This window comes from Delphinus delphis, chromosome 1, assembly GCF_949987515.2.
Source record: "Delphinus delphis chromosome 1, mDelDel1.2, whole genome shotgun sequence".
NCBI classification, from domain to species: Eukaryota; Metazoa; Chordata; class Mammalia; order Artiodactyla; family Delphinidae; genus Delphinus; species Delphinus delphis.
The window spans coordinates 60,152,637-60,171,520 of NC_082683.1; the positions used below are offsets into that span (position 1 = coordinate 60,152,637).

General features: G+C 36.4%; 1 protein-coding gene across 4 annotated transcripts in view; it reads left to right on the plus strand.

Moving 5' to 3' along the window:
- The window catches only part of SRSF11 (serine and arginine rich splicing factor 11), a 54,495-nt gene that overhangs the window by 5,130 nt on the left and 30,481 nt on the right, over window positions 1–18,884 (plus strand). For 2 of the 4 annotated variants that reach the window (XM_060023786.1, XM_060023792.1), the window contains exons 1-4: window positions 7,671–7,733; window positions 8,042–8,263; window positions 14,504–14,637; window positions 18,405–18,514. In XM_060023786.1, the coding sequence (XP_059879769.1) occupies window positions 7,684–7,733; window positions 8,042–8,263; window positions 14,504–14,637; window positions 18,405–18,514 (516 nt within the window). In that variant the 5' untranslated portion in view covers window positions 7,671–7,683. Of the gene's footprint in view, window positions 1–2,955; window positions 3,178–7,670; window positions 7,734–8,041; window positions 8,264–14,503; window positions 14,638–18,404; window positions 18,515–18,884 lie in introns of those variants that run through there. The other 2 variants (XM_060023799.1, XM_060023794.1) reach the window with 2 other exon arrangements.

The following is an 18,884-nucleotide window of genomic DNA, read 5'->3' on the forward strand; positions in this document are numbered from 1 at the left end:
AAGAGTTTTCCATGAAGCATTTGTGTTTTATCAAAAAAGGAATGTTTTGTTTAGCTGTCATCTATCTACACGTGCTATTGGTAAAGTGCTGCTTTAGGAACAAAATGAATATGAAAATCTGAAATCTGTCATCATGTTTCCATTGCAGCAGCCTCTTAAAGGAGAAAGAGCATCTAATAATAGTATACTTCACATGTTTACTACCACTTACGAAGTATTTTCACATTTGATGGTAATGCTCTAAGGTTAGACCAGAAGTATTATTGTTATTATTCACCTGTTGAAGAGAAGAGGAAGTGGAACACAGACTTTCTTGTAATGGTATAAAGCATTTGTTGAGTACCTATGTCTTGGGCACTGTGCTAGGTGTTTCATATCCATAATGTTTCTAATCTTAAAAACGTTAAGTGGTATCATTATCTCCATTTTTCACGTAAGGAAATTGAGTTCACATTGCCTGTTAACAGTAGTTGAGAACATGCATGGGGAATGGGAATGAGGGACTTCTACTTTTTTACACATATAGTTTTAATATTTTACATTTTGCATTTATTATTTTATAATCTTTTTAAAAAAATATATGCCACCAAAAGCCTATATTAAAATGTGGGATCTTAAGAAACTCCTCTCACTGTATAAATTAACTCTTGATTCATATCTTTCATGTAAATGATGAAGTAGTAATAGTCCAAGATACTAGCCTAAAATAGAGTGATGGTATAAAGTGGAACACAGTTGAGGTAAACATTTTTCAAACTGAAAGTTTTTAAATTGTAGATTAGGGATAATAATAGTAGTTGATATTTATGTTTTCTAAGCATTTGTATTCTCACTTCATCCAGAAAAGAACCCAGTGAGTTGGAAATTATTATTATCCTCATTGTTCAAATGAGGAAATTGAAGCACAAAGTAATGAGCCAAAGATTGCAAATACCTTAATTGTGGCAGAGCCCCTTTGGTTTGACTCTAGGCCTGCATTCTTAATCACTGTAGCACCTTTTAAGTGTTGTGAGGATTAAAGCACATTTTAAAAGCATTCAGTTAATGTAGATCCTCAAATTACTGAGTTGAGTACACTTTCGGTTTTACCAGTTTCATAAGACTCTTTAGAAATAATTTTCCTTCATGATGAGAAAGTTAATTTTATAGCGTAAGGGGAAAAAGAGCTCAAATTGTACAGATGTCTAATTCCTTGATCAGGGAAAACTCTCTAGTATTAAAATGCTTGAAACTATTTACTTAGAATAAAGATACATATAAGTACTGGATTTTTTTTCACTTTTTTTTTAAGATTATGAAGCAGTCCCTCAAATGGCCTTTTCTCAGTTGAGAGTAAAAAATTCTCATATAACAGAGGATAGGTAGTGAGTAGTCAGTACCTGGAGCTTTCCCCTCCAAATATTTCTGTTGACCCTATTCAATCCAAACGCCAATAAATCTGTTACAAATAAATTGATTGTGGTTGTATGGACCACAGCTGAGAGTACTGTGCATGTGGCTTTAGGCAATAGTATCCTAATGCTCTAACTCCTTTTCTCTCTATGTTAATCATAAAAACAAACTTTGAAAAATAAAATGAAAAATACAGATTTTTGCCCACAGTTTCAAGGTGTTCACAGACCCTGTGCTGTCAATTTTAAAATGTAGATATAGAATTTCTGCTATTGACAGACAATATAAGTTAACAAAACAAGTATTTGGAAGTAAGTAGACTTTTTCTGTTCTGGTGTGTGTCTGTCCATCATTCTGTCCATTAGCCCCCTAATGCTGACTTATCCTTTAGTCTCTCCCCTTCGTTTTAGATGGAGCAGAAAAGGGAGTGTGGGATTTATAATTATGATTTTGAAGTAGATACTAATCATTATAGAATCATCCAATTAATAGAAATAGAAGAGAAATACAATTACCTAATTTGTAGAAGTAGAAAAACAAAACAGATCTGCAGGTAAGTTTGTTTTTTTTAAGTTATGGTTTGTAAGCAGTGATTTATTTCCCATGTTTTTCTTACTGCTTTCTATAGCTATGGGGGGAAAATGTATAGCCAAATACTTTGAGAGTTTCTCAACCAAACTTCCTTGTAAATCTAACAAATGCATTCCTGCCTTCATTCACCAAGCCTTTGTTGAGTAGATTGTGTAAGGCATTTGTAAAGCTTCTAGCACACAGATGATACTCAGTAAGTAAGTTTTTGTCAAATGCTTACTTTGTTCCAGTAAAATATTGTTGGATATCAGAAACACAGAGATGAATACATTGCCTTCCCTGTCCTCAAAGAGTATATTTGGTAGAGGGAAAGAGCTGCTTAACAACTAATTTGGTAAAAGACCCGTTGCTTGTGCAGATTTGCAAAATTATGTCAATTTACGGCAGCGGTCCCCAACCTTTTTGGCATCAGGGACCGGTTTCATGGAAGACAATTTTTCCACAGACCAGGGGTTGGGGGTGGGGGGGAGGGGTGGTTTCGGGATGATTCAAGCACACTACATTTATTGTGCACTTTATTATTATTACATTGTAATATATAAGGAAATAATTATACAACTCACCATAATGCAGAATCAAGACCCCTGAGCTCAGGACCCCTGAGCTTGTTTTCCTGCAACTAGGTGGTCCCATCTGGGGGTAGTGGGAGACAGTGACACCTGAAGTGTGTTGCTTATGTCCAGTCTACTCTGTAAGATGCAGCTTAATTGTCACTTGCCACTGACTGATAGGGTTTTGATATGAGTATGCAAGCAATTGACTTATTATGGTCTCTGTGCAGTCAAACCTCTCTGCTAATGATAATCTGTATTTGCAGCCACTCCCCAGTGCTAGCATCACTGCCTCAGCTCCACCTCAGATCATCAGGCATTAGATTCTCATAAGGAACATGCAACCTAGATCCTTCGCATGCGCAGTTCACAGTAGGGTTTGCACTCCTATGAGAATCTAATGCCGTTGCTGATCTGACAGGAGACGGGGCTCAGGTGGTGATGCGAACAACAAACAACGGGGAGCGGCTGTAAATACAGATGAAGCTTCGCTCCCTTGCCTGCTGCTCACCTCCTGCTGTGCGACCTGGTTCCTAAGAGGCCATGAACCCGTAGCCGTGTGGCCAGGGGATTGGGAACCCCTGATGTAGAGGACTCTACAGTCTTTTCCAGTAGTGTGAACAAAGGTGGCTAACAGTAACAGGTAAGTTGACTTACCCAACTGGGAACATGGTGTCCAGTGGGTAGAGTTATTGTACATACCTGTGGCTATTCTATCTTTTAATTAAAGAATTTCCATTTAAATACATGAGGTCTTTTTCTTTTCCTTAGAAATATCTTTATTGCAATTGTTCTTTTTCCCAGTTTTATTGAGATATAATTGACATACAGCACTGTATAAGTTTTAAGTGTACAGCATCACAATTTTAATTACCTATATCTTGAAATGATTACAACAAAATTAATATCCATCATCACATATAGATAGAAAATAAAAGAAAAAGAAAAAAAACCTTTTTCCTTGTGATGAGAATGCTTAGAATTTATTCTCTCAGAAACTTTCATATATATCATCCAGCATTGTTAAGTATACTTATGTCATACATTATATCACAAGTACTTATTTATCTTATAACTGGAAGTTTGTACCACTTGAACACCTTCTTCTCATTCTCCCTCCCTTCACCCCCACCTCTGATAACCACATATCTGATCTCTTTTTCTGTGAGTTTAGTTTTGTTTGTTTCTTTGTTTTTTAGATATAACTTCTTTATTCATCCATCGATGGACACTTTCCATGTCTTGGCTATTGTATATAATGCTGCTATGAACATGGGGATACAGACATCTCAACATGGTGTTTCTGTTTCCATAGTGGCTGCACCAATTTACATTCCTACCAGTAGTGCCCAAGGGTTCCCTTTTCTCCACGTCCTCCTCAACTTTTGTTATCTCTTGCCTTTTTAATGCTAGTCATTCAAACAGATGTGAGGTGTTTTGGAGTTCCCTGTATATTTTAGTTATTAACCCCTTATCAGATATATGGTTTGTACATATTTTCTCCTATTCCATAGGTTGTCTTTTCATTTTGTTGATGGTTTTCTTTGCTGTACAGAAGCTTTTTAGTTTGATGTAGTCCCACTTGTTTATTTTTAATTTTGTTGCTTATGCTTTCGACTTTCAAAATATCGTTCCCAAGTCCTACATCAGGGAACGTTTTTCCTATGTTTTCTTCTAGGAGTTTTATTGTTTCAGGTGTTACATTTAAGTCTTTAGTCCATTTCAAATTAATTTTTGTGAGTGGTATAAGATAGGGGTGTAGTTTCATTCTTTTATACATGAGATCTTTTAGAACCTTGATACTGGAAAGAACTAAAGCTTGTTCATTATAACTGATAGGATTGGTACTGTTTTGAGGATTTGCATAAAGTAGTATTCTCTAATATTCTTTGAGAGACTTTCTTTCCAATATCAAGCACCTCTTTAAATTTTTCTTAGAAGTGTGGTGGTAGTAGCAGTTCCCCACCTGTTAGCAATAGGGCACTACTATCGGGAATCTTATTTTTCATATTTCAAAAGCCTATCAGAAATTATGCACTATAATATGCATGTATAGGCCAAACATGACTAATAGGCCATAATATGACTAAAGAGGCCAAAATGACAGGTTACTTTTTGCTTTGGAAATAGCATCAACCATTAGTGAGGTTGGTAATAATTTTCATTCAAATATAACTGGAAGCCTTCCCAAACCCACTCCCAAAAATAAGCAGGTGGCTCTTCCCTGTGCATGCTTCTTTCACTTCACTTTCCACATGATACAGGATTTTCTTATAAGTCTCTCTCTGAAATATAAACTGTAAAGCTTTTAATCAACAAAGAAAATGGTCTTCCTACTTTCCTTGAAAGCTTCAAACTTATTCTCACCCTGAGTACCTTTCTAATCGGCTATTTCCTCTGCTTGGATTGCTTTGCTTCCTCCTTTTAATAAAGTTTCAGCTCAGATAACACCTTCTCCCCCATTTCCTATCCTGGTTTATTTTCATCACAGCACATTACTCCCTTACGTCTTTGTTTTTGTATTGAGAGTTTGCCATACCGAACCTGGCGTTTCATGAGATCAGAACATTGCCTATCTTTTTTCTCTGCTGTATTTCTAGGGGCTAGGAAAATCCTGAAACATAGCAGGGGCATAATAATATTTGAAGGAATTTGTGAGGCTTTTTTTTTTTTTTAACATTTTCATGATACTGGGGTTAAAGTAAATAAGACAGGCATGATACTTGTGTCTAGGTTCTGTACTTTTTATAGTCTTGTTCAATTGGGAGCCTAAATAAACCTAAAGTGATTTAATACTAGTATAGATTGGATACATTTATTTGCTTTCATATATTAGTTATTTGCCTTTAGCTATTTCATTTCTATGGGAAACAGACAATAATAACACAAGGTAGGTACCTAGTTATTTAATCTATTTATTAGACCTAAAAGGATCTTCAAAATTATGATTCAGCTCCTCACTCAGCTTTTGACTGAAGTAGGTTCTTAGAAGTGAAGTGAAATTTCCTCAAATCACACTTAATTAATAACAAGGTAGTATTTTATTTTAAGCCAGTCTTCTGGCTGTAAGTCCAGTATTTTTTTTTAGCTGCTAGATGATTTGAAAGTAAAATATTCAGAAATCCTCCTTATTAGAACGATTTTTTTTTTGCCACTGTTTCTCCATATGGAAGCACCATCTATTTGTGTGTTCAGTAAGTTTTTATGTATAACCTGGTTTCTGAGGACTTAAAAGATTTATCTTATCACAGAACTATGTTTTTCTTTGGCTTGAATTTGTAATTTTAATTATGTAATATGTCAAACATACAGAAAAGTGTGGAATAATAGGAAAGATTTCTGTGTATCCACCACAGAGAATAAAAAGATGTTAACATTAAAAAAAAAAAAAGACAGGCATGAACCCTGCCCCTGTATTATTTGCCCTTTTGTCATAGAACATCATAGCCACTTCTAATAAGAGTTAAACGTATCAAGTGACAAAACTGAAACAATTTAGTAAGATGTTTGATGCCATTTATTCAAAGGAAAACAATCCATGGATTGGGAGAGTACAGTGCCTGGCAAGCATGGAGCACTCTTCACAAGGGATTTTGGGCAAGAGGGAGTTTTATAAAGAATTAGAAGAAGCATTGGCCAAGAGGTGGAGAATTTCTTCATAAGGCTAGCAGGTCCTATATTCTAGGGCACGGTAATCTAGCTAAAACTGAGTTGGAAGATTGCGATTTGCTGTTAGGTTTCCTTGACAGGTGTTTCCTGTAAGTGCTGGCTGACTTAGGTTTAGATTTGTTACGTGGGCTGGGCTACTGTGGAGGCCTTCATTTTGTGGGTACTGATATACTAATTAACTTTATCAAACTGTTAAGAATCTGTATTTGACAGTGACATATGTCTGATTCAAAATAAGAAAATTAATTATCTGGCATCTTTTATATTCACAGGTACACATTTATGAATGACATGCAGTTAATTGTAATTTGTAATTTTGCTAGGTGTATATTCAACCTACCCATCCCTTTGTATGAGAACTAGCAGAAATGACGTAACTAGTAAGAAAACCTAGCCAATTGGCTCTCAGTAACTTTAGTTTCTAATCTCTAACAAATTACACTCTCAGTTACATTATTCCATAGAAGTATTTACTAAAGAAAATATTGTATACGTCCTCAGGTTTTGGCCTCCAGAAATATTTAGGATCAAGTAAATTTTTTAACAGTTGTCTTAGAATAAATGACAGTCATTAAGACATATTTGTGCATGTGTTCAGCACATTTATTGGGCATTGACTATGTGACAGACATTGTGCTAGGTCCTAAACTGACCCAGAAAACTCAGGGCTTTGTGGGGGACATGTCAGTATAACAAATATATGTATCTCTGTTGTTGAGTGGCGAGAAGGAAACCCTAACTCTGCTTGCAGTTGTGTCAGTGAGGCAAGGAAGGCCCTATGGGGGATAGCAGTTAGATAAAATGAGGGAGGTCATTAATAATTTGTGTAAAGGCACTGTGAAATAAAAGATTTTGTCAGGTTTGGGAACTGCAAGTCATTGGATAACACTGGATGAAAGTGGGAGAATAATTCACATGAGGTTGAAAAATTAGGCAAGGATCTTTTTATGATCAAAAGCTTCAAAATTATTTTAAGCAAGAATATGCATGTAAAGCAGGTTTTTCTGTAGAAATTTTAGATCACATACTTGTACATATTTAGGTACTGTAAAATGTTCTTTAAAATGAATTTGTATCGCTTCTAGGCCTTTTGACTAAGATCAAGTGTAAAAGAGTGAATTTGTGAAATTAGCTTATAAAGCACTAGTGAGTGTAACATTAAAATATATTTTAAGATTTTAGTGGGAAAGCAAATTCGTCACAAATTCAGTGTTACAAAGGTGTGTGTAAAGATTTAGAAAATTTTATAGTGGTAGGGAGGAAAATCTTGATAGCTAGGGTGTAAATTTCATTAGTAACTGGACAGATCTGTAGAAGATACTCTGTACAAAGAAATAAATATCGTGGGCATTTTTAATAAGAATAGTTGCTAAAGTGTGCATGCAGTTTTTTGCCGGGGAGTGGAGGCTTGCTTTAAAAAAAAAAAAAGTTAACGCCTTCCACTTTTCTTGTCTTTAAAAAAAAAAGGGAGCAGAGAGGGATGGAGATGACTCCTTTCACGAGACCGCGGGCCCTCGAGTTTCTCCTGCTGTGAGTGAGGCTTGCTGGGCCGGCACGGGGCGGAGCCGAGGGTGACGCGCCCTTGCGCCGCAAGGCATTGTGGGGAGCTCGGGCCGAGAGTAAGGTGGTTGGAACGAGGTGGGGGAGGCCGTTTGTTTTCTCGTGGTGTCGAGATCGCGCGGCCTCTTCGTTCCCCGCGGCGACCGGCGGGGCGGAGAAACGGCGGCGACGGCAGCAGCGGCTGCAGCTTCGGACACCGTCCTGTCCCCTCTCCGGCGAACCGGTTCCTCTTCCCCCTCCCTCTCACTGTTTGTTGTGTGTTTGATGTGTTAAAGCAGGAGCGAGTACGCGAGCAGCGCCATGAGCAACACTACCATCGTCCCCAGCACTGCGGGCCCGGGCCCCAGCGGCGGGCCGGGGGGCGGCGGCGGCGGCGGCGGAGGCGGCGGCACCGAGGTAATCCAGGTGACTAATGTCTCCCCGAGCGCTAGCTCTGAGCAGATGCGGACCCTCTTCGGTTTCCTAGGGAAGATCGACGAACTGCGCCTCTTCCCGCCTGAGTGAGTATCGTCCACCATCACGGTTTTTGCTAACTCCTCCTCATCCTGGGCCTAACGCACAGCATTTCCTGCAGGCCCTTGTTCATGCTTCCCTGGGCTGGTCTGCTTTAGTTGAGGTTGGCTATTGCGTTTACTTATGCAAGCAATCTGTGCATTAGGCCTATTAATAATGCAGAGAGGCAGGGCCAGGGTTTTGGGGGATTAGGAGACGCTTCTAATCTTTTTTTTTTCTTTTTCCTTAAATTGTGCCAGCGTGGTCGTTCTTTGGGCACTTAAATCAAGACAAACTGCCCACTGGATGTATTTTGTATATAGGTTAATTTCTTTATAAAAAACAAATGTTTGAATTCTTTGGAAAGTAACAAAAATATTCATCTCTGTTAATTTGATATTGAACTTTATAGGCTGTTGTTCACTTAATGCTAAATATTGTTCAGTGATTCTGACCCAGTGAACATAATTCAGAGTTAATACTCGTTTGGACAGTTAATTCAGTGAGCCTGAGTAGTTTTTAAAATGAGAGAATGAGTTATAGCTGAAACCTTGGGTTTTCCTTTGTTTAAATAATGTACATATTTATATTTCAGAATTGTTCTTCAGAAGGAATTCTGTAGAATGTTAAACTTTTTAATTTGGGGTATGTGGTTTTTGTTTTTATCCTACTGTCATTTCTTATTTGTATCACAAAAGTATTGAATGAGTGCAGTAATTGTAAAGAAAAAAATTAAGCTATGACAAAATGTGATAAATATTAGAGCAAAAATTTGAAATAATAAAACAGTCCAGTGCTCTTTGGGAAAAGTGAAAATTCAGATTTTACTGTCAGTGGGTACTCAGTACCCGCTGTACCGTAAAAGTTTTATGATGTCACTTAAGTTCTAAACAGGAAATTGGAATCCTCAAGGAAGCCACCGTTGTGGATGTAATAAATCGTTAACCTCTGTACACTTCTCAAATAATTAATGGAAGTTGATCATACTGCGGTATTTAAGTATTACTGTATTTCATCACTTTCTACTTGAAGTATTTTCAGATGATTATTGTTTGCAAGTGTTGTGTTGTCTTTAATTTTGAGGGAATATACATGTGGACGGAGATTTCAGAGTAATTTACATGAAGTGTAGAAGTCTGGGAACAAACATGTTTTTGTTACAGTTATTTTGAACAGAAATTTGCTTTGACAATGAAGGACAAATAGCTTTCATAATAGAAACTTACAGATGTTTTGCTGTTATCTTCTCACAACATACCCTTTGTTAAATTATTAGTGAAATTAATAAACAGTAAAATGGCAGAAAATAAAAGTGACACATCTGATTATTATCGATGACTTGATTGTAATCATGTTGTTTCTCAAAGTATGTGAGATACTGGATTTATTTATGAAAAAATTATTTCTGGTCCAGCAGGTCATTAAGAACTTCTTTATAGGTGCTGACTGTAAAATGCTTTTATTTCGAAAGTGTTCTTTTTATGATACTTTTATAAAAAGATGACAAAGAAGTGTGGGAAGTTTACTGGATCTTTTACCTAACACATGGTCCATATCTTAGAGGGAGTCATGATGGAACAGAGTCTGGCTTTTGATTTGTAGTCAAAGGAGTGGTTCCATTATAACCAGGAGAGTTTTGTGCACCAGGTAACATGATCTGGGGTGCTATGCATTAAGAGGATTCTTTCCCCTATATTGGGAGGAATAGATAAATATTGACACACTTTTTCTCTTTGACTCCTTCATATATGCTCCCACATACAGATCATTTTCTCTTCTGAAAATGCATAAGGTAACAATATAGTGAATGTTACACTGCTAGTGGCCTTTCCAGTTTGAATAGTGTGAATGTAGATGCTTTTGTTCATTTTAACTTTGTTGTTTTTGTTGTTTTTTTAACTAATTTAAGCCTCAGTAGCTAATCTGACCTGCACAATTTGGAAATACTTTATTGACAATTTCTTTAAAGCTCACTACAGTTTTTAACAGTTTGCTGGGGATAATGTGCTATGGAATCCCTAGCAGTCTAAAAGGGGTTCATCATTCCAAAAATACTCCAAAAATTTACTCTTATTCGTAGAATAAGATTGAATTAACTCGGATCACTTAAAATTCTATTGATTGTAAACACATTTGGTGTTTGATTTTTTTTTTTTTTCTTTTAATGGGTATGTGTGTATTTCTCCCAAAAGGTATTCTTATCCACCTGGAACTCTTATCCTAGATATGCCCGTGACGGACTTGCTTTCTTTTGTTGCTCAAATGTCACCTAATCACACTATATAAAAATACAACACCCCTGCTCCCTGCCTTCTCTATTCATTTAACTGCTTTTTCTGTGTAGCACCATTCACCAACTTAGAAGTTTGACTTCCCCCCTTCTTCTAGAATGAGATCCCTTGGGGTCATCAACATCACTCTAGGGGCATTTATTTTTTTAATTTTTTAAATTTTTTTTTTTTTTTTTGCGGTACGCGGGCCTCTCACTGCTGTGGCCTCTCCCGCTGCGGAGCACAGGCTCCGGACGCTCAGGCTCAGCGGCCATGGCTCACGGGCCCAGCCGCTCCCCGGCATGTGGGATCTTCCTGGACCAGGGCATGAACCCGCGTTCCCTGCATGGGCAGGCGGACTCTCAACCACTGCGCCACCAGGGAAGCCCTCTAGGGGCATTTTTAAAGAACTTACATGACTGAGCCCCAACACATACCTGCTGAAACTAATTTCAGTTCTACATGCCTGTTTGGGGGGAAAATTCCTGGGATCTGGGATTATGCCAGACATTTCACTGACAACCTCCTCAAGAAGGTGTCTCCCTTTGTTTCATTATTGAACCATCTATATCTTGGTTCCTTTAAGCCAGAAATTGCTGGCTTATAATTTCACCCAGTGATAATACAATCTTCACAGGAAATAGTATCCTATCCCTCTCTTCAGTATGATAGCCCTACCTACAGCTATCTGAAAGCATGTCAGTGTTCCCTCATTCTTCCTTTTTAAAAGAAAAGGTTACTTTGATTCTGGTTTTTCTTAAAATGCATATTGAAAATTCAACATGGTTTGTCTTTTGTATGCTAAATGCTTTCCTATTTTATCTTGCTCAGTCCTTTCATATTCAGAATAAGAAGGTATTTTACCGTTTTACAAATGAGTGAACTGAAATTCACATAGGTTCTATATACGCAAGCCCCTCTACTAGTGTCAGAACTATTATTCAAACCCCAATGTTTTGATTCTTTTTTGCCATTTGATCAGAATTTCCTTGATTTAGCCAAACAACTTGTGAGTGGAATCATTCTTTTACGCCTGGTAGGTATTCTTCAAATGTTTGATTTTAGTGGGATTTCAGAGTGGAGAATGTAACAGGGGTCCTTATCAGGTAATGATCCTTGAGATGCATATGCCAGTTATGCAGTAACTGAAGGCTACTTATAACACTCCAGATAAATTCATTACTAACTTTTCAGCGACCAAAAAGAGATACTTTAATGATCATATAAGTAACTTAGTATAGTTAGGTAAGGGAAAGAACATAGTTTACCTTTAAAATTTTTTTAAATAAATGCAGCAATTTACTGTATTTCTTTAGAACTGAATAAGAGCACATGATGGAAAGGGCATATGAGGTCAACAGAGTTGTTAGCTTTGCCACACACTTGCTGTTTTGCAGGGTTTAGGAGATGCATTGTTTATAAGCTCAAAATTCTCTGCTCAGAAATGGTTAGCTCAGTATTAAGTTGGGGGTTGAAAGAACATCTGACCCAAACCAGCAGTTCTACTTTAGCAGGCACGAGTATAAGCTGCGGATCTTGTTAAGAATCAGAGCCTTCCCGTAAAAAAAAGGGATTCTCAGATTCAGTGGGCTTGAGATGGAGAAGAGTAATCTGAATTTTATGTGTGCATCCCAGAAGATTCTGAAAAAAACCCTTAGAGGTCACTCTTAAGAAAGTAGAGACAGTATCACCACCAGTCTTGCTCCTCAGTTCTTTTCAGCTGCACTCTCTTCTATATTAATTTTTCAAGATAAGGAGTAAAGACAGTCTTATTTGTAGCAGTGGTACTTGCACAAAATTCTAGGGTATGAAAATTAATTTCCAGTATCAATTCTTTATCTTAGCATCTCTTTTATTAATTTTAACTGAGAAAGTATGACAGTATACTTGTGGGACCAAATAGCAATGGTTTTAAACAAGACCATTTAAAGTGGAGAGAAATTAATTATTTGTCCTTCTGAGTTGTCTTACTGTGACTCTCTTTTCCATGATATTTAAATTGTTTGTATTTTATCTTTACTTCACCACCACTTACAGGTTTGATATAGCCAACTAATGTTGCACAGACATGAGTGGGTAGAAAAAATGTGAATTATTTAAGATCGCCAAGTAAATAGAAATACATTGGGAGAATGTAGGCATACTTTCCTAATTTTTTTAAAAAAATTTTATTTTTTGGCTGTGTTGGGTCTCTGTTGCTGCGCACGGGCCTTCTCTAGTTGCGGCGAGCGGGGGCTACTCTTTGTTGCAGTGCACAGGCTTCTCATTGCGGTGGCTTCTCTTGTTGCGGAACACGGGCTCTAGGCGCCCAAGCTTCAGTAGTTATGACTCACGGGCTCTAGAGCACAGGCTCAGCAGTTGTGGCACACAGGCTTAGTTGCTCTGTGGCATGTGGGATCTTCCCCGGATCAGGGCTTGAACCCGTGTCCCCTGCATTGGCAGGTGGATTTTTAACCACTGCGCCACCAGGGAAGCCCCCTAATTTTTTTAAAAGAAGTGTTATGTTTATATTCTTTAAAAACCTAATATTTGATAGTCATTATCTTTTTCTTTTAGTTAAATGACAATAGATGATATCAAAGAAATGGTAGAGGTCACTTTTTAAGAAATTTAAGTGCTCACTACCTGCCAAGGCATTGTGTTAGATGTTAAGAACATAAAATGATAGCGTTTAAAGAGCTTTTTAATTTAGTGGTAAGAATGTGGATGTCAGGGAAGAAATACGAAGAGCTATATAGCTTTAGTACTAAAACTAATGAAACAGCATTCTTTTCAGTATACTGGGTGCAACATTGTTAATTTAGACCAGTGATGCTTTACACTGAAAAAACATTGTATCCTTTCAAAAACATTTTGCAGTAAACTTCTGTAACAAGATGGCTTAAGTCCATTTTGATATCTGTGATACATACATTGACAGCTTTGCTTTGAACCCTGGGTGCATATTAAAATTGTCAGGGAGAATTAAAGAAGGCAGCACTCAGTTCTTCATTCATCAGAGATCTTGATGTAATTGTAGTTCTGCAACCCCCCGCCAACTCCCGCCATGATTCTAATATAAACCAGGGATGACATGATTACTACTGCCTTACGGTATTGATTTTCAAATAGCTTTTGGTTTGGTGTTAAGGCAACCCCTGCCTTTGTTTATTTAATCTTTCCCTTTCACAGAGAGTTTAGTGGCTGAAATTTAACCATCTTATATTTTTAAAAAACAGCAAAAACTCTGCTCTTTTTCTAATCTTATCTTTAAGCTACCATTGCTTGCACTGTAGCAACTTGTTTTTGTTTTATATAAGAACGCAATTGCCGAGGGGAGCGACACTTTGCTTACTGAAATTTTGCCTAATTGGGGGGCGGGGTGTAGTATTATTCCCATGTGTGCTTAATTTTCTTTTTCTCTGTGAAAGTGCTCTAGTGGGAGAGCCTTAACTATTTATAATGCCTGGGAGTTTTAATATGCTGTAGGTTTAGGAGGACAGGGCATTTAGTAGCAGATCAAGAAAACTCATTGTCAAATAGGTGTACTTTACCACAATATTCGTATGTCCCTAAAATGGAATGGTTTTGTTTTTAACTCTGAAAAGGTAGCCATAATGAAAAAGTTTTGTCTAAGCCAAAACTAATTTGTTACCTGTATTTTTAAATGGCTGGTATTGTTATTATGAAATAAATGTTGACATTTTTGTGACCTGTTCAAACTCTGAGACTTTATAGTTTCAAGCTGTTTGTAACTTGATGCATTGTAAATTTAAACAGTGATTGTTTTTGTCTAGGTGCAGTTTGCTACGGTCAGTTCTGTGGGTAGTACTTTATTGGAAATGTCATGTATCTTTGAACTGGTTAACTAATATGTGTGCAGTTATGTATTTTTATCTGCCTCTTTTACTTTTGGAATGCAAGTGTCATTTGTGAATCATTCATTTCTGTTTTAGCTGATATTTTTCTCTTCTTTTATGTTATCTGTTTATTTTTTAGTGATTCGCCTTTGCCAGTCTCATCCCGAGTCTGCTTTGTTAAGTTCCATGATCCGGACTCAGCAGTTGTGGCACAGCATCTGACAAACACTGTATTCGTTGACAGAGCTTTGATAGTCGTACCATATGCAGAAGGTTTGTGCTTTGTTTAACTACCTATGTGGGCATCCTATGATGACCATCTACCTCAGTGTAGTTTTAGAGTGAGCATTAGTAGCATGTTAAAAATCTAAGCTATTAACATTTTGAAACCCTTGTTATACTGTGGTCCATATTTTTACTTGAAGGCTTTCTTTTTAACTTAAAAACTCAAAATCAGGTCTGTTTTTATAAGATATTTAACCTTTTGCATTATTTTAAAGTATTTTTAAGTTCATTAAAACCATATCCCTAATATCTACTTAGTTAATTTAATGTTGTTTTATGAAAATGTCCTGAAGGTGAACAGTTCACGCCATGCACATTTACACAGAAACCTTCAAATAAATGCATGATGTTGTTTCTGTTTTGAATAAATGTGACCAGGTTGGTTTTATTCCTTAGTGATTCCTCTTAGTGATTCTTCTCACTGATAACTTTAAAAAATATATCCCACATTGAATTTCAGTATACCAAGGGTCGCAATGATTTTGGTTTTTATGAAAGTTCAAGATTTCCTATAGCTTAGGTGCCAGATGGGCACTGGGTGTTTTGTTTTTATGCCAGATTTTCTTGTTCATTCTTGCTATATTTTCTAGAATATCTCTAAATAATAAATTCTTCTCTCTGTTATTTGTGTGTGTGATTTTTGTAGTGGAGAAGGCAAATGCAAAACTCTTCCAGATGACTGAAAAACAGTGGGTCCTCTGCAGCTACAGGGGATTCTAGACATTAACTAAAGGCCAGCAAGCACTCAAGTCCCCCAGGTGTTTTCCTGGTGTAACCATTTGTTAACTACATTTTTCTCTCTTTTTACATTTTAGGCTGTTAAAGTAATTTGGCAGAAAAATAATGAGCAGGGTTTTTGGATCTAAAAAAGCCACTGTGACAAGACAGCACTCTATTAATTCCATTTTGTAAAATTTTCTAAGACATATATTAGTTTGTTCCCAATGTACTGCTACTTTATTTGCTTTTTGGTAACTATAAATTTGAGTCAAAGAAGTCACTGAAATATGTTACAACTACTGGATTTTATTAACATATATGCTGACCGGGATATAAATGCTTTCCCCTTTCCTTAGTGAACTGGTCAGTGGAAGCAGAATCTTGATATTGTTAACTTTAGATGCTATCTTAGATCTTTGAATACCGATGTGAACATTTACACCATTCCTTGTAAAAGTTGTGAAATGTCTAGTCCTTAAAACTTAGAAAAATTGCCTCTGTGGTTTTCTAAAGAAATTAAATTGCATTCATAGTTGGGTTAAGGCATGCTATATAATAACAGTAAATCTATGTCCGTGATATTAAAGTGTATGAGCCCAATTCTAAGGTTTTAAAATATATATATGCTGATAAACTTATGAGTTAGTATGTTTTGATTAAGCATTTTCTTTTATATCAGTGTGCCTGTTGTAGGATAAGACTTATCACCAAGAGAAAATTTACAGAATTCAAATTTAGGATAAGTAAAATGTAGAACATAGCTTTTGGAACAAGGGTCAAATCATGTGAGTAATTTACAAAACATTAGTTAGCCTTTTAATTTAAAGAATTCTTATTGGCTAAGTATTATAGTTCCCAAGCCCTGAACATAATACAGTATATCATATAACTGGCTTTCATAAATATTTTTAGACCATAATAATTTTTCTGGATCTGTTTTGAAAGTGAAATATTTAGAGAGTACATATATAGAATTACAGAAATATTTAGTTCCAGAATCTATTAGTGTATTACTGTAATTTTTGGTATGGTATGCTGTATTAATGTTATGTCCACTAAATATCTGATGTACTCAATCCCTTTGTCACCATTCACCCTGGTTTTAGCTCTTAAGCTTTGGTGTTGGTTCTTGGTCAGTGTTTTAGAACAATAGACACAAAGTCTACGGTAAGGAATAGTCTTAACTGGTAAAACTGAGATAGCTGGATTTGGAAGGAACTCTTAATAGTAATGGATTTGGGGATTATTTAGGTTCCTTGGTTAATGTTTGTTTCTTTTGTCTGTTTCTTTTTCTTTCGTTTCTACACATTCATGCAGTATTTCATGGTTCTATCAAAGCAGCAGTAAAAAAAAATACTCTTGACGCATGAAAATTAACTGGTGAGGGGCCTCATTGCTATTTTTAAATTGTAGTTTTATTTTTAAATAGTCTTTTTTTAATCAGAGGATCAGATGCATGACTTTTTTTTTAATGGATGCAGATCTTCTATCAGGTGTCTCACAATAAATTCAAGAGGATTTTAGTTTGCCAGAAATGTTGCAAATGCACTAATTTTAGTAAGATGTTGATACTTAATATTATCCTCTTGAGACATAATTTTGCATGCAAAATTATCCCATAATCTTTGTAGGTTTGTTAATAATGATGCATTAATGCCCTATATCTAAATGATCTTCTCCCCCCCTCCCCCCTCCATAACTCTTGGTATCTAAATTGATGACAGCTCTGACACAAGCAAGATAACAGTGCTGTGTAGTATACATTTGTTTATATTATCGGCACTTCTCAGTTTAGGTGGAAGGAACCATTACCTTTATTTAACAGTGGTTTTTCTTTTTTGTTGTTGTGTTTTACAGTTCTTTTCCCTGGTTCAGCCTGAACTATATACCAGGCCCTGCTGAAAATACCACCCAACAGTTTTCTTCTGCAGCTTATCCAGTTTCTCTTAAGTGCCCTGTACATATTGTATGTTTTATGATGAGATGCAGTTTCTTAATATGTATTACAGAAATACTACTGGTATTTGCAAATATGTAGTTTAATTGTATTATTGAACTCTCATTTTGGGGGCTTGGGCACATTAACAGATTAATCCATCTGTATAGGGCTTTTGCTGTTGGATAGAATTTAAATTGTCTACATAAATATTTGTCTTAGGGCCCTTAGATTTTATCTGAATACACAGATTAGGCTTTAAAAACAGACATACATGTTGTTTTTGGCTTTAGGAGTTTGGCTAAGCTAGCTTTTCAACTGACACTATGTAGCAGCATTTTTGGTATGGTTAGCATGGCACATGTTGGAACATAAGGCATTTTACTATACAGGTAAGGAATGTGCCATGTTGTTTTACTTATTCTCTCTCTCTTTCTCTCTCACTCACTCCCACACACACATCCTGTGTGTATTCAGAGACCTTCAGAAACATTCATTTTCATGAGTCAGCAAAAGCCCTACGCTTGATTCCAACAGAATATTTCCTTTACATACTTTTCTTCTCTTAATTTTTACAAAATTTGTATGGTAGGTGTAAAAGAAAATCATAGTAACTGTACCATATTATTAACCCCTAAATCAAACTTTTTTTGTCTTGTGTATCTTGATTTTTCTGTGTGCTTTATAGTGAAGCAGCCGACACGAGTCGTTGTTCATAAAACAGCTTTTGAAAGTTGAGAGCACACCCCTGGAGAACCGACTGTGCTTGCTTACGTTTGGTTCATGACTTAAAAATCGAGTACAGGTGATGAAATCTTGGCAGTGTTAACAAAAAAGTAGTGTGTATTGTGCTATTTTTTTTTTACTCTAGAAACTTAACCATTTGTAGAGAAAAAGGATACAGATTTTCACACATTGAAGTTTCATTCTGACATAAAATTAATGATAAATAATCATAGAAATCAAGCTTTATATTTTAGCGAACATAAATACTTTCAACAAACTCAGGTGGTGTATCAGGGAGACATTTTCTGGGTGTTTTTGTGTGTTTTCTGTCTTGCAAAAGAGTGTGTTCTAATGCATGGATGTTTCTCTGCAGGAGTTATTCCTGATGAGACTAAGGCTTTGTCTCTGTTGGCACCAGCTAACGCAGTGGCAGGTCTTCTGCCTGGTGGTGGACTCCTGCCTACTCCTAACCCACTTACCCAGGTATTAGTTCTGTTGAATTCTTAAAGAATGGAAATATATTTGTGCTTTTTGAGTGCTGTTGTGATTCTGGTTCGTATACTGTTATCACGTGGTCAGAGCATTGTAGAAGGCTGTAGTATTGTATTGTAATCAAAAATATTAAAGTGGTAGTTTGCGTTTTAAGAACATTCTGAGAATTGTAAATATCTTGTATCGTTTTGTCACTGGCTCTCAAAATAGCCCGTAAGTCAGGAGGCATAAGATTTCTGTTACACATGTTTAAAATAGTAGTTCATTTGAACTACAAAAGAAAATTAAGGTGAAGTTCAGACTTTTTTTTTTTTCTTCATGCGCTGTTATCTTGCTCTTGGGCTTTAAGTTAAGTAGGTGG